General features: G+C 42.9%; 1 protein-coding gene across 1 annotated transcript in view; it reads left to right on the top strand.

Annotated features, from left to right (window-relative positions):
- Positions 1-16,399, top strand: part of grin3bb (glutamate receptor, ionotropic, N-methyl-D-aspartate 3Bb) — a 53,892-nt gene that overhangs the window by 14,653 nt on the left and 22,840 nt on the right. The window contains exons 2-3 of the mRNA XM_041205511.1: positions 7,975-8,573; positions 11,746-12,793. Of these exons, the coding sequence (XP_041061445.1) occupies positions 7,975-8,573; positions 11,746-12,793 (1,647 nt within the window). The remainder of the gene's footprint in view (positions 1-7,974; positions 8,574-11,745; positions 12,794-16,399) is intronic.

Below are 16,399 nucleotides of genomic sequence, written 5' to 3'. Positions count from 1 at the left end.
TACATGGGAAGGTGTTGTTGGAAGGGTAGGTGGAATGGGGGTGATGGGACACTGTACGAGGTTGTTGCATAGAAAGTGGTTCCTTTGAAATGCTGAAAATATATTTGGTGGCACCAGCAATAATGCCAAGGATGATTTGTTGTAGGCGGAAGTTGGTGGGTGGAAGGTGAGGACTAGGGGAACCATATCATGACTTTGGAGCCAGGGAAGAGTTGTGAAAAATGGGGCGAAAATGATCGAGAGCCCTATCAACCACAGTGGAGGAGTTAAAAACACAAAGTAAACTAGTTATGGTAGATTAATTAGCATACATCAGGCCAGTGATCTTTTAAACAAAGAAGTATCATATGTTAATGCAGTTGAGTATAGAATGGTTTAGTTTCAGGTGTCACAGGTGGATTAAGTGGGGGACAAACCTGCTTTGCAATTGCTAATGATTAATTATCCACTTACCATTGATGAGGGAGTTGCAGCTTTTTGTTTCAGTATAATTTCTAAGAGGTTTGGATCATATTCCTGTTAATAAACATGTCTGCAGAGCTGCTCCCAAGCCACTGAGGCACAGATCTAAAATCTGGCTCAGCCAAGGTAGTGGGTTTGACGTTCTGTTGAAGGGTCATGTGGACTCGAAAAGTCAGCTCTTTTGTTCTCCGCGATGCTGCCAGACCTGCTGAGTTTTTCCAGGTAATTCTGTTTTTGTTTTGGATTTCCAGCATCCGCAGTTTTTTGTTTTTATCTAGTGGGCTTGATTGATAGCTGCGTCTGAGCCCTTTGTGAAGGGAACAGGGTCATTGATCGCCTGTACTCCATTTTAACATACAATGGTAGCCAGGGAGGGATCTCCAATTACAGGATTAAATTGAACTTCATGGGTTTATCAAGAGTTAGTTTAGTTCTGCAGCCTGAAAGTGAGAGTTTTACATTTAAGTGTTATGTCAGCCATCAGAAGAGCTGATAAAAACAAAAAACTGCGGATGCTGGAAATCCAAAACAAAAACAGAATTACCTGGAAAAACTCAGCAGGTCTGGCAGCATCGGCGAAGAAGAAAAAAGTTGACGTTTCGAGTCCTTATGACCCTTCAACAGAACTGAGTAAAATTAGGAGAGGGATGAAATATAAGCTGGTTTAAGGTGGGGTAGGGGGGGGTGTTTGTAGGGGCAAGCAAGCAGTGATAGGAACAGATATCTGGTCCTATCACTGCTTGCTTGCCCCTACAACCACACCCCCCCCCCCACCCCCAAACTTCTCTCCCCCCACCCCCAACCTTTAAACCAGCTTATATTTCACCCCTCTCCTAATTTTACTCAGTTCTGTTGAAGGTTCATGAGGACTCGAAACGACAACTTTTTTCTTCTTCGCCGATGCTGCCAGACCTGCTGAGTTTTTCCAGGTAATTCTGTTTTTGATCAGAAGAGCTGAGCTAGATTTGAAACAGAGCCTGTTCCACAGGATAGTAAGTGATTTTTATGCCTTGGAGTGCATATTTGGTATGGTGTTTTCATTAATTTTTATAGAGGAGAGAAGAGAAATTCAGTGCACTATAATAGCCCAGAATTTGCATTTAAAAATAAAAGACATGTGAACGTACACATGCAGCTATGTATGTGAAATTGGCCAGCAAGAGATACCCTGTGCATTGTAAAACATCACAAGTTGCTGGTTGATTTGCACTGCTCCACCGTTTGCTCTGCAAAACCAACATCTCGTCCTTAATCTTCCTGTGGGTTTATGAACTGAGTTTATGTTAAATGATCATTGAATTCATTGCAGAAAATTAAGCTTAGTAATTGAAACCTAAGTACAGTTTAACAACATGAAAATTATTAGTGATGGCCGATTGACCTCTCTGGCGCAGAAAGTGAACAATTAAGTCCAGAGTCTCATTCCTTCAGGTTGTGAATTATCGTTGGGAGCTTTTCAAAACGTCATTTTAGTTTTTTCTTTTCTTTCCTTTCTGTCTCTCTCATTTTCTCTTTCTCTGAATCCAAATTTTCTTTTCCTCTCTTTATTTATCTTCTAGTAACTAATTTGAGATTTAATTCAATCTCTTTATCAGTCCTTCCTCTGCTTTTTTCTTTCAATCCTATTTGTCCTGTTGTTCACTAAGGTCTCAGATACTGTGTTACCCTTGTGTCATTATCAGTGTACACTTCCAGCAACTTTGTGGGCAAAAATGTATAAAATTTAAACAAGCACAGTTAAGTTTAGCAAGGCCTGCTTTGAGGTTCCTCCTGAGATTTTGATCTGGCAATCTGGACCAGTGTTTACTATTAGCTACATGGGAATAGGCCATTCAACCATTCAAGCCTGTTCTGCCATTTTGTTATAGCTGATCTGTGTTTCAACTCCATTTACGTATCCTTGTTCTATATCCCTTGATACCCTTGCCTTTCAAAAATATGTTTATCTCAATTGACCCAGCAGCCATGATCTTTTGGGGGAGAGTGTTTCAGATTTCCAGTGCCCTTTATGTGGAGGCATGCTTCGTGATTTCATGCTGAATGGTCTGGCTCTAACTGTAAGAATATAGACCTTTCTGAATTTCTGTCAAAGAAGAAATAGTATCTGTTGACTATTTTGATTCTTTTATCTTTTTCAAACCTCAATTGGATCACCCCTCACCCTCTATACTCAACAATGTACAAACCAAGCCTGTACGACCTGTCCTCTTAATTTAACCCCTAGTATAACTCTGCTGATCAATCCTTCCAAGGCCAATATATTCTCCTGAGGTGAGGTGCTCAGGCTGAAATTGGCATTCAGATTGGAATAACCCTCGTGGATACAGAGCCCCAATTTAGATCTGGTAAGGTGTATATTCAGTTGCTTGTAACAACGAGAAGAATCACATGATGGCAAATGAAATATTTCAGGAACTGGATCAAAAGTTTTCTGTTGCAATACCCAGGCTTTTGGACAGAAAAAGGCATACTTCAGGTCATAGAGTATGTGAGGTCAATTTATGAAAGCGGCTTATCCCTGAAAATATCAGAAAATTATATTCCAAACCATTTGCTAACCATGTACTGTGCACAGATACATTGGGACTTAGTCCTTTTGAAGATTATTCCATTTCTCTCCTGCTCCATACCTAAATTGATTTTTGTGCAGCTCTGTCAGATTTTTCAGTCAGCCTCGAACTGGTTACCAAGCATTTAATCAGCTCTAAGTGATGTGCCATTAGTGTTGCTGTGCCAAGTGTCAGCCTTGAGATTGTTTACAGGTTTTGTTACAGATTTTTGACAGAAATGTCAATCCCAGTTCTGTCCTAAATGTGCTTTTTTTTTTCGCTTCAGTCAATTTTAAAGTTTTCAACCAAGGTCACAGAGATTTCAAATTAAAAACAAAATCATTTCATGAGATATGGGCACTTAATGAATGCAAGGTTTTGTGGGATAGTTGTGTTTTAGGACTGTCCCTTTAATTCAAGGTAAAATGGGGTAGTAAAGAAAGCCATGCATCTTGTTTTGAATTGTACACTAGAAGAAGCCTGGGTAGCTTGATTACCATGGGGCCAAGGGCCTGTAGTCAAGAGTTACTAAGAGCAAGGGGCAAAATGTTCACTCCTAAAACAAAGGCAAGAGCAGATGGGGCTGGCTGTGGGCAGACTTTCTGCCTTCAAGATTCAGATAGAAAGTGAGAGAGAGAGAAAGAGAGATGTCTCTCAGAGAGATGAAGGACTGCAGCTAATGTGGTCAGCGGAGAGGAGAGTGTGGCCTTTCTGTGGACTGCCAGGCAGAATGTGGGAGGGAAGATGGTCTCTAGTTGAAGAGATGTATCCTGTGGCAATTTAAGGAGCCCAGAGATTCATCCTGGCAAGGCTGGGGTGGGGAAGAATTCCTGGTGGTCCTTACCCTGGTATTCAGTTCAGGACTTGTCAGGAAACTAGGAGAAGAACCTTTCAACGTTACGACTTGGTGAAATGGGGAGAAGCAAACCATTTGAAGCTGGAACTGACTTTGGACTAATAAAGAATAAAGACAAAAATCCTACACAAGAACATTATCAAACAAAATTTGACACTGGACCACAAAAGAAATAATGGGATAGCTGGCCAAAACCTTGATCAAAGTGATAGCTTATAAGAAGCACCTTACAGGGAAGAGAGAGGTGGAGAGGTTTAGGTGGTGGGGGGATTTCCAGAGTTTAGGATCTAGGCAGCTGAAGGCATGACCACCAATGGTGGAGCAATTGAAATAGGAGATGCTCCAAAGGCAAGAATTGGAGGAACGCTGATATAAGGTTATAGGACTGGAAGAGATTACATAGAGAGAAAGAGGTGAAGCCATGGAAGGATTTGAAAACAAAGATGAGAATTTTAAAACTGAGGTGTTGCTGGAGTGGGAGCCAATGTAAGTTAAAAAACAGAGGGATGGTGAGTGAACGGGTCTTGATGCAAGTTAGGATATAGGCAGTAGAAAGACAAGGGCAGCAGATATTTGGGAACACCACCACCTGGAAGTTCCCCTCCAAGCCACTCACCATTCTGGCTTAGAAATATATCACTGTTTCTTCACTGTTGTTGGATGAAAATCCTGGAACACTCTCCCTAACACTCTCCTGGTGTACCTACATCAGGTGGACTGCAGCAGTTCAAGAAGACAGCTCACCACCACCACCTTCTCAAGGGCAGTTAGGGATGGGCAATAAATGCTGGCCTAGCCAGCAAAGTCTCCATCCCGTAAATGAATTTTTAAAAAAAGGCTCATGTTTAGCTTGGACAAGCTCAAGGTCATGCAAGGTGGAAGATGGGAGCCTAACCAAGAGAGTGTTGGGATAAACGACTCAAGAGATAATAAAGGCATGGATGAGGGTTTCAACAGAAAATGAGCTGAGGTATTGATGATTTTATGGTGATCTTAGTGATGGTGCAGATATGTGATCAGGAGCCCATTTTTGGGTCAAATACGACTCCAAGTGAAAGGTCTGGCTCAACCGCGGATGTTTGCCAAGGAGCGGGCTAGAGTTGGTACAGTACAGCAGTACACAAATGGTTCGATATACGAGAAAAAGACAGAGTTGGAGTTTTACAGGGTCAGGAAAACTCCATGAACCTTTTAAAAATAGAGGGCAGGACTCAAATGCAGAAGTCCCACCACCATTTCCAACAGATCTAATTTTTGCCGGCAGGACAAGAGGGAGGAGAGGGGGCAGGGGGCCAGAGGGTGATTCACATAGACGGGAAACCCAAACTCATCAGGACCATTTGAATTTAGTGCTGAGTAAAATAGATCCCATTTTGGCTATTCCTATAGCCTTAACCAGCAGCATGAAAGTGAGGAATTGATGGAGTGGACATAAATGCTCTTAAAGGGCAGATAAAGTCTGTTTAAAAAAAACAGAACTCAAGGAGAGAGTTTTAAAAAAAAAACATCTGCCGCTGGACTGTTTTCCATCTGGTGTTTGTTAGAAAAAATATTACCATCTGTACAGTTTCAATAGAATTCTTTGTTGACATTTCCCAAGGGCTGTTGTTATTTCATAATGAATTCTTGGCTGAGTTTTAGAAGCTATATATATCAGCAGAGGTTCTGAGGTCACAGTTTGATTGACAGTTTAAAGGGGCTATTAAAGGATTAGCTGCCTCTGATGTGGCTATTGAATAGAAATTTATTTATTTTTTCTAAGCGATTGAAAACTTGAGATTTTACAGGTTTAATTGGGATTTGTGAATGGGAGTTTTTCACTATCAAGTGTATATGAATGAGAGCTATATTAAATTGTTAGAAGTTTAATTGTTTTTCATCTCCACATGACTCCTGAGGTATATCCATGGTGGATACTGGGTGAGTGACTATGGAAGTGGCATGGAGGTATGAGGAGCCATGGGAGTGGATGGGGCATGAGCTGGTAGGGAGAAGCCATAGGAGTTATGAGAGGGTGTGAAGGTGGATAGAGGGCATGAGTTGGCATGGAGGGACCATGGGATGTGGTATGAGGGACCATGATGGTGGCATGGGGTTGAAGGGATGTGGGGGTTGAGGGTTGGCGGCCATAACAGCTTCTAAAACAACTGGGACAAAGTCCTGGAAAGCTAAGGCGAGCCTTCTAATTGGCCCACCTAGGCACTCACCTGACCCCCAGCCACCTACAATCTGCTTTTGGGGTTAGCGGGCCTGACTCTATCCTGCCCCCGCCTCGCCGCAGAGGAAAATTGGGTCTAATATGACCATTTAAACTGAGGCAGGTCTGCTGAGTTGGAAAATTATCCCACATGGCAGCCATGCCTCAGTAACAAAAATCTGGCTCTGAGTCTTTACTGCATTTGCTGAAACTTTGGAAGGAGGAATCTGGAGAACAGCTGGTAATTATATGCGACTTGCCTGCCTTCTGTTCTTTGTGCCATACCAACTTAAACCAAGACCCTGTGCTTTGCCCTTTAGGTGGGCCTCACAGAACCCATGGCACGATTTAAAGAAGAGCAGGTGTCCTGGAAAACATTCCTCCTTCAACTGTACTAATTACATCAACCATAGACAAAAACAAGTTGATTGCCCATTTCTCTCATTTGCTGACTTTCCTGATTTGTACCCTACTATTTTCAGCAGGTCCCTCCTGCTGGGGATGCAGTGGTTAAGCAACATCTCCGTCAATGTGTTTAAATTCCTCCGGTTTTCTTCAGCTTACTCAGGAACCTTGTCTTCCTCCCTTCCTCTCCTCTCAACCATTCAGCATCTTCGGGGAGGAAAGAAGAAAATTGGCCATCAGTCCACTATCCCAATGGTGCTGAACTATAGCCCACTCCAATGCCAATGCATTAAGACAGGGTAGCATAGACTTCTATCAGTCAGGTCACTGTTTTACCTGTGTGCAATGTTTCATGTCTTGACATCAAGCTTCAAAACAATCCATATACCATGTCCCTGAGCATTGACCAGAATTAATGCTTTGATAAGATTCTTGTTCAAACTCCTTCAGAGCAGGCACTATTTCTTACTGTACAAGACACTGTACAACAAACAAGGAATAAATTTGTAATGAGTACAGTAAGCCTGGATTAATATGTTTTTAACAATTAATCCCAGCTTCTGCAAATGTCGTTAATTAGGACGTAATCATTGGGTGGAGGGGAAAATGAATCTCAAATCATTAATTTCTCCCCCAAAGAATTTTTAATGTATTTTAAATGTATTTTAAACGCAGGCAAAAACAAGAGTTCAGTTGTTAGAAGTCTAGTGAAGATATTTTCATTCCTCTCCATTTTCTCCTCTTTTCCCAAAGGTAATGATTCTTCTAGTTGAAGGGAAGTCATCCTTGGGTCTTCAAATAGCGCTTACATGAGGCACTGACTATTGGCAGGATAGTCATCCATGGAGGGAGTTAAGGTGGATGTTGTTACCAGCCTTGTCAGGAGCCTGTGTAATTGTTGCATTTGTTTCTTGAGTTAGGTAACTTGCATTCAAATCCCCAGCATGAAATCCGATGCCTACGATGTTGAGATTGGACTAAATTACTTTAAAATCAGAACGGTAGAACCAGAAATGCATGAATAATATGTCTAAAAAATTGTTTAGAAAAATAAATTTTTACTCAAACTGTACTGAACATTTTGAATAGTTTCTTAAGTGCCTAACATGTGGAGCTCTTAACCAAACTACTGATAATCTCCATCTATAGAATTAATACAGAGCACTCATTCCTTGCAGGAACAGAGCCTGCTTAAGTCAGTCTGTAGAACTTGGATGCAGGATGGCAAAAGGTTTAGAAAAATGTATATATGGAATGATGTAACCTAATGGAACTGGAGAGGTTATAGGAATTCAGTTACGGTATTGGGTGAGTTAGATGCTGGCCCAGTGTTGGGTGAGCTGGCAGAGGTTTGGATTAATTTTGGGTTGGTATTGAGTTTGTTGTGTGCCAAGCTGGTTTTATTCCTGGAGAATTGAGTTTAAATTCCCTTTTTATCCTTGATGTATTAGATAATCTTGTTTTCAAACTCCAGCTCCTAACTCCAAAACTAATTTACTTTCCAGAATCCTTTGCATCTGCAGATGAGCATGGAAAGCTCAGTGGCCTCCTTGATGGACTTGCTCATCAATGTCCTTAAAACCAACTCCTGGTATGATGTCAGTGTGATTTTGTGCCACAGCTGGGATATCTCCAGGTTCCTCAGTTACGTGAGCAACAACTCTAACTTTGAACTGCGGGCTTTACTCAACTTAACAGACTTGGATGATGCGGGCATCATTCAGTTTTTACATGAGAAATTGAACGATTTAAAGGACTCATCCACTTCTGTTTTGATGTTTAGCAGTAATGCCAAATGCTCTGGCTTTGTCTTTGAAACGGCAGCTGGGTTGGGTTTGACTTCCCCCGAGTTTCACTGGGTTATTGGTCATCCACTAAACGTTGAGGAGCTGCAAACCACAGGCCTACCTCTAGGTCTCCTTGCCTACGGTGAAGTGAACAAACCAGTTCTGGGAAATTATGTGAGGGATGCGGTGGAGCTGATAGCTAGAGCCATATCAACAGCAGTGTTTATTCGGCCAGACACGACGCTTATCCAAAGCATGGTGAACTGTAATGACAAACAGAAAGAAGGAGCGTTATCTTCAGGTCAATATCTTTCAAGGTAAAACTCTTATCATGTAAACATTTCAATGAATTCAATTTTTTCTTCCCCTGTTTTCTTCAGCCCTCGACTGTCGTTTAGAGTTTTCATTCCACGGCCACTGTAAATCACCCAAGTGGCCTTTAATGTGTTAGTGTAAGCATTGAGTGTCAGCAGGCATGATGGGAAGTGGAGAGAGGTGCCAAGAGAATAACAGCCAGAAGTTGAACCCAGGATCTCTGGGTCTGATAGCAATCAATAAGCTTTATAAAAAATAAAATGATTATGTCCCAAACTCTCATTATGATTAAGTATCTTTGTTACTTACAGCTATTTGTTTAAGAGATTTATTTTTCTTGAAGCAGTCAATGCTGATCCTGAGAAGCTGCTAGGAAATGATACAGAGTCTGACAACCTGACTTTAATAAATTGACATATGTCAGTTATCATTAACCCTGCTTGAAACCAACTTCAGCTGTCCATGTTTACCAGGTGTTCACAGACTGTTCATCTCAGTGACACTTACCAATCACCCTTTGAACTGTGTTCTCTGGATGGTGAAGTGCAAAGAAACTCCTGTTTCCTGATAGCACTCCATTCACCCACCTCCCACTCATCAGACTGGGACAGGGCATGGAGCATCCAATACATCCTTCTTCCCGATGGATAGTGGCTATCAAGGTCCCATGCACAGATTTTTTTTATTCTGCCACTGATAGCAGGTATGGAAAATTCAGCAGCTGGGGCAGGAGATGAAGCGCATATTCCAAGCCTGAATTCAACCATCTAAAAGGACAAGGGCATTAGGTGCATTGGAACACTGTCACCTCCAAGTCCTCCTTCAAGACATCCTGATTTGGACATATATTTTGTTTTATTCATTCATGGGATGTGGGCATCGCTGGCTAGGCCAGCATTTATTACCCATCCCTAACTGCCCTTGAGAAAGTGGCAGTGAGCTGCCTTCTTGAACTGCTGCAATCCTTGTGGTGTAGGTACACCCACAGTGCTGTTAGGGAAGGAGGTCCAGGATTTTCACTCAGCGACATATATTGCTTTCCCTTTATTGTCACCGGGTCAAAATCATGGGATTCCCTACCTAACAGCCCTGTGCAAGCACTTTCACCAAACAGATTTCAGCCATTCAAGAAGAAGGCTCACTGCCATCTTTTCGAGCAATTAGGGTTGAGAAGTGAATTCTGTTCTTGTCAATGATGTCCACATCCTGAGAATGAGTTTTAAACATGGCACCAATTCAAACTGCCCCACCTCCACAATTGGATAATATTCGTGGGAGATACACCTATCAGTTGCACAGTGAGATTGATGGTTGCTCAAGGGCATCATTCCACCTCTGCCACTATGTTACCCATGGACAGGCGGGCAGCCCAGCAGCTTTCAGTATGTGAATCCCCTGCCAAGAGCTTACCACCCTCTCCCTGGCTTCTCAGACCCTAGCTGCTCCCCAACCCCCTCCATTGCTGGGATCTGCCAGCTAGGCTTGTCCAAAACTCTGGACTTGCCTTGAAGTCTGGGCACCATCACCACCACCTCTCAGGGACTGCCTATATTCCCAGCAGCGGCCACTGTTCAAAGTAGGCACTGATTGGCCAGCAGTTCTGTAATCCAATCAGATTGGCCTGGAACTCTCTAGGGTCCTCTCATATGGGGGTGGAAGTCTCGCCCTGAAACAACTAAGGTTGGTGGGGGGGTGCAGGCTGACAACCAATTTTTCAGTTGGGTGGGGAGGAGTGGGGGGGAAAAATATGACACTTGTAAAACCCAGCCCAATGCTCTTATGTGCGTGGGTGAGATTGGGAGGTTTCCAATTCTCTCCACTATCCTGAAGGACTCATTTTCACAGGATTTTGGGATTGAAGAATATGGGCTAGCCTCCAATAACTTACTCAAGTGGCCATTCCTCCCATGTGTATCCTAGATAGAATATTTCACTGGTATTTGCTATCACATGAGACATCACATCGAAAATTTTGCATTTGAAAAATTCTAAATGACCATTTTACTCAAGGGAACTGAACTGATCATAAGATGTGATCTTGTGGATTAGGCAGCCCAGAGAGGCAGTGGAAGTAGAGGGTGCTGAAAATCTTAAGAGGTTGAGGGACAGATTTTTGACTGATGAGGCAAGTGAAAGATATCAGAACCAAATTAAGATCAGAAATTTGCGATCTTTCTTTGGTACTGGTCAAGTCGATGGAGGTGCTTGTTTTCTTGGTTCTCCGTTGTCCTGTGATCCCAAGGAGATTGCGACAAATTGATGATTGGGGAAAGGTAAGGACACGTGATGTGGCATGAACCTGATTGACTTAGGGAGTCTGGGAGAAATTTCCCAGAATTTTCCCTGAAATTGACCACAGTTTTTTTTCTCACTTTCTTTACCTTCACTCCCCGCCTCCCAGAAATTATCTTCCACTCATTATTGGGCAGGACAGTATGTAAAGTTATAGGTTGAGATAAAAGCTGATGATCTTTTCTCACATTTAATTTTGTGTTCACATGTATTATATTTAGATTATTTAAAACTTGAGCAACAGTTTGCATTGTAAATATGACATCTCCACTCCTGCTTTAGCCCATCACCTGATCTACGCTTTTGTTACCTCTAGATTCAACTATTCCAATGTTTGTGGCCAGCCTTTCACCTGCCACTCTCGTAAACTGTAGTGACTCTAAAAATCCGTATCCTGAATTGCAACAAGTCCCATTCAACCATCACCCCTGTGCTTGCTGACCTAGATTCAGCAGTGCCTCAAAATTCTTATCCTTGTGTTCAAATCCATTATGGCTTTGCCCCTCTCTATCTCTGTAACTACCTCCAGCTCTACAACCCTCAAAAAAACTTTGCGTTCCTCCAATTCTAGCCTTATGTGCATTCACAATTTCCTTTGCCCCACTCTGCCCACAGCAGCCATTCCTTTAGCTATCTGGGCATAGCACTGGAATTTCCTCCCTAAACCTCTTTGCTTCTCTAGCTCGTTCTCCTCCCTTAAGACACTCTGTAAAACTGACCAATTTCACCAAACATTTGGTCACTTGTCCTAATATCTCCTTCTGTGGCTTGGGATTTTATGTGATGACATGGCCTTGGGACATTTTACTACATTAAAGACTATGCCAATGCATGTTGTTGTTGCCATTGAGCAAGTTCTTTTTCTGCTTTTATTCCATTCAGGTTTCTGGCAAACACATCGTTTGACGGGGTGACAGGTTACATCCATGTACAGGAGACATCTCATATTCGCAGCGATCACCGTTACCATATCTGGAACTTGCGGCAGGACCCATTAGGAAAACCCACCTGGGTCAGAGTTGGCAAATGGAACCGACAGAAAATTGAGATTGAACAAGGCATCTGGCCCAACAGAATTCAGAATGAAATGAATGAGGACAGCAGCTCATCTCACTCCAAGCTGAGGGTTGTCACATTGGTAGAGTTGCCCTTTGTTTTCACCAGAGAGGTTGACCGTGACGGTAATTGTCCTGCAGGCCTCCTGTGCTTGGATCCTCACACCAAAGACCCTGCCATGTTGGCACGACTGTTTGAGGAGCTGAACAATGAAAATGGATCAGTGCCAACAGAGTATAAGAAGTGTTGCTATGGTTACTGCATGGACCTCCTGGAGCAGCTGTCAGATGACCTTGGTTTTGACTTTGACCTGTACATTGTTGGAGATGGGAAGTATGGCGCCTGGAAAAATGGTGCATGGACGGGATTAGTGGGTGATCTCCTCAGCGGTGCTGCCCACATGGCAGTCACATCCTTTAGCATCAATTCAGCACGCAGCAAGGTGATAGATTTCACCAGCCCTTTCTATTCCACCAGTTTAGCCATCCTGGTGAGGTCAAGGGACACAGCAGCTCCCATTGGCGCTTTTATGTGGCCATTACACTGGTCAATGTGGGTTGGGATTTTTGTGGCTCTCCACCTCACAGCCTTGTTTCTGACACTTTACGAGTGGAAAAGCCCTTTTGGAATGACGCCCAATGGAAGAAATAGAATAAAAGTGTTCTCCTATTCCTCAGCTCTTAACTTGTGTTATGCAATCCTCTTTGGACGAACTGTCTCTAGTAAGACACCCAAATGTTGGACTGGGCGTTTCTTAATGAACCTCTGGGCAATATTTTGCCTCCTTGTCTTATCCAGTTATACAGCTAACCTGGCAGCTGTTATGGTCGGAGAAAAAACCTTTGAGGAACTTTCTGGGATTCATGATGCTAAGGTAAAAAAAGAAAGGTTTTAGAGCATTTTATTTGAAAGGAAAATGGAAATGCATTTAACAATGTAATTCTGGAGATGCTTTAAAGAGGATATCAATTCTATGCAGATGGATCTAAGTGTTCTAATGCATGAGTCACAAAAAGTTAGTATGCAGGTACAGCAAGTAACTAAGAAGGCTAATGAAATGCTATCCTTTATTCCGAGAGGGATTGAACATAAAAGTAAAGGTGTTATGCTTCAGTTATACAGGGCGTTGGTGAGACCGCAGTTCGAATGCTGTGTGCAGTTTTGATCTCCTTATTTAAGGAAGGATGTAAATACATTGGAGGTGGTTCAAAGGAGGTTTACTAGATTGATACCTGGAATGAGCAGGTTGTCTTATGAGGAAAAGTTGGACAGACTGGGCTTGTTTCCACTGGAGTTTAGAATAGTGAGGGGTGATTTGTTTGAAGCATACAAGATCCTGAACGACCTTGACAAGGTGGACATCGAAAGGATGTTTCCTCTTGTGGATGAGTCCAGGACTAGGGGGCACTGTTTTAAAATTAGGGGTTGCCCTTTTAGGTCAGAGATGAGGAGAAACTTTTTCTCTCAGAGGGTTGTGTGACTTTGGAACTCTCTGCCTCAGAAGGTGGTGGAGGAGGGGTCATTGAATATTTTTAAGGCAGAGGGAGATAGATTCTTGTTAGGTAAGGGGATCAAAGGTTATCGGGGTTAGATGGGAATGTGGAAATTGAAACACAATAAGATCAGCCATGATCTTATTGAAAAGCGGAGCAGGCTTGAGGGGCCTAATAGTCTACCCCTGTTCCTATTTCTCCCACAGCCCAGGCCAGAAATCAAGAGGGAGATTTGATTGTTTAAGTTCTTATTTCAAGTCAACTTTGAGAGCTCCCAAGGGCACCCCTGCTCTATTCTGAATTAACTGAAATTGTACTGTGTGACGATCAGAGTGCTGGCCTCAATGTTGTGGACTAGGGAGGAGAAAATTAATATATCTGTGCTTCTAATCCAAATTACTATCCAATTGGCCTGTGCTGGAAAGTTTACGTTTGAACATTGGGTGAAATAGAGTCTAGATTGGCTGCAATGGTGCCCCATGCACAATACCATTGGTCAAACAATCAGGCTGAGTTACTGGATAGCCAACAGAAGCAGAAAACCTTGGATTAATTTCCCCTCCTTATGCAGGGCCAATGAAACCATCTGTAGCTCTCTCTACACCTATCTCAGCTCAGTACAGACCAGGGATAGAACTGGAACCATCCTATTGGGTTTGTGTTGGTATCACGCCCATCTAGACCTTTATCTTTTTATATCATGGGAGCTCACTATTTGCAATTTCTCTGGAATCATAGGTCAATTTTTACTAATTTTAGGAAGTGGTTCACTGAAATGACCCTGTCAGAAATAACATGATCTTTTAATATTTGCAAATGCAGAGTCTTAAATGAGCCCTGATTTACATCATAGATATGAATTTTAGAGCAAATCTATTTATCATCCCAGAAGGTTCGGGCACTGATACAATTATAGGTTGAGTATTCTTTATCCTTTTGTGCGAAAGCCAAACACATCCAATAACCATACTTTGTTTGAATCTCATTGACATTTAGCACGGGAAGTCTCTGACCTGAGCTGACACAAACCTCGCCAACTGCACCCAACCTTTAGTGCAGGAAGCCTAGTTGTTTGTCAGCACTGTTTATTTTGCAATTTTTGTCTGCACTGTTTACTTTGCTAATCCACTCCTACAAGCAGAATCACAGAGGGCGCCACGGGTGACAACTGATGACAGGTACCCTGTCTTTATTATTCAGTGGCACTTTTCTAGCCATTTTATTTACTTTAAACTATAGATAACCTGGGCTTCGGCCATTAAAATGTAAGTAGGTCTAGGCTTACATGTGGTATCCAAAAATCAAAATCAATTTTTTTTTTATGCATTCATGGGATGTGGGCATCACTGGCTGGGCTAGTGTTTATTGCCCATCCCTATTGCCCTTGAGAAGGTGGTGGTGAGCTGCCTTCTTGAACTGCTGCTGTCCATGTGGTGTAGGTACACCCACAGTGCTGTTAGGATGGGAGTTCCAGGATTTTGACCCAGCAACAGTGAAGGAATGGCGATATATTTCCAAGTCAGGATGGTGTGTGGCTTGGAGGGCAACTTCCAGGTGGTTGTGTTTCCATGTGTCCACGAGCAGCTCTTGTCCTTCAAGATAGTAGTGGTTGTGGGTTTGGAAGGTGCTGTGTAGGGAGCCTTGGTGAGTTTCTGTAGTGCATCTTGTAGATGGTACACACTGCTGCCACTATTTGTTGGTGGTGGAGGGAGTGAATGCTTGTGGATGGGGTGCCAGTCAAGCGGGCTGCTTTGTCCTGGATGGTGTCGAGCTTCTTGAGTGTTGTTGGAGCTGCACTCATCCAGGCAAGTGGAGAGTATTCCATCACAGTCCTGAGTTGTGCCTTGTGGATGGGCTTTGGGGAGTTAGGAGGTGAGTTACCTACCGCAGGATTCCTGCTCTTAGTATTTTAATGACTAGACCAGTTTAGTTTCTGGTCAATGGTAGTCTCCAGGATGGTGGAATCTGAAAAGCGATCGGCCCCGGGAGTTTCGGATAAAGGATACTCAACCTGTGCTTAAAATTGCACATTTACCATAACTGCTTTTTTCCTGATTTTTGATTTTAAAAAATGTCTAATTTGATTTGTGAGCTACTGCTGCCTGAGGACAGGAAAAGCAACTAATTGGCTGCTAATTGACCTTGGAAGGTCACTAGTGGTTACATTAGCTTATGTAGCCAGGGTGACCAACTGGCCTATATTTTAAGCTATTGCCCCTTATTTTGATTGTTTGTCCTGTGTCCCTGAATAGGTCCTTTTTGTCCCTTATTTCTAGGACAGCATATGGGAGAATGAGCCTGGGAGTCTCCTTTTGCCATTGCCTTTGTTTTTCCTCTTTGAATGTGTTGGCCACCAGGGGGAGTTCTGGTCATCCCTCCACCTTCCCCTGGTCCACATGGTCAAAATGTTTATTTTAATTCCTAAGAGTTAGTCACCCTGTGTGGGACAACCTCCTAAAGAGGCAAACTCCCAAGTGGATGTAAGAGGCCCTTTATATTGGGTAAGGGCAAAGAAAGGGCATCCTTTACCCATGCCTGAAGCAGGCATTTGCCCTTACAAATATAGATAAAAAGTCTAATGAATGTTTTGAGTCATGTTTCAACATTGCCTTTTGCTGAGGCAATGTTGATCCCTCACTGACCCCTTCATTAGAGTGAGGTCCAAGAACAGTTTTGGCTGTTCCCCTGACCCAGCTGTAAACAGTGCCATGCACTGCAAGTTACTACATGTGTGCTACATGTTGAGTAAGTTAGGAGCAGAAGGGCAACCTTTTCCCCCAGTGAATAATCACATTACCAGGAAAGGGATTGAAGTAGGTTAATGTAAAAGAGGTCACAGGACAATGTGTTCCCTGGAGAGGGAAGCGATTGAGAGAGATTCTGGAGAAGGGCGTGATGGGTGGGGTTGTGGTCAAGCAAAAAAGGTGGGCTTTATTGCACATTCCCCTCATCTTCTCTGCTTTTTTCCCCACCCTTGCTCTGCACTA

Source organism: Carcharodon carcharias, chromosome 14 (assembly GCF_017639515.1).
Source record: "Carcharodon carcharias isolate sCarCar2 chromosome 14, sCarCar2.pri, whole genome shotgun sequence".
NCBI classification, from domain to species: domain Eukaryota; kingdom Metazoa; phylum Chordata; class Chondrichthyes; order Lamniformes; family Lamnidae; genus Carcharodon; species Carcharodon carcharias.
Note: the sequence above shows the minus strand (reverse complement) of the source record. Positions and strands in the feature narration are given on the sequence as shown.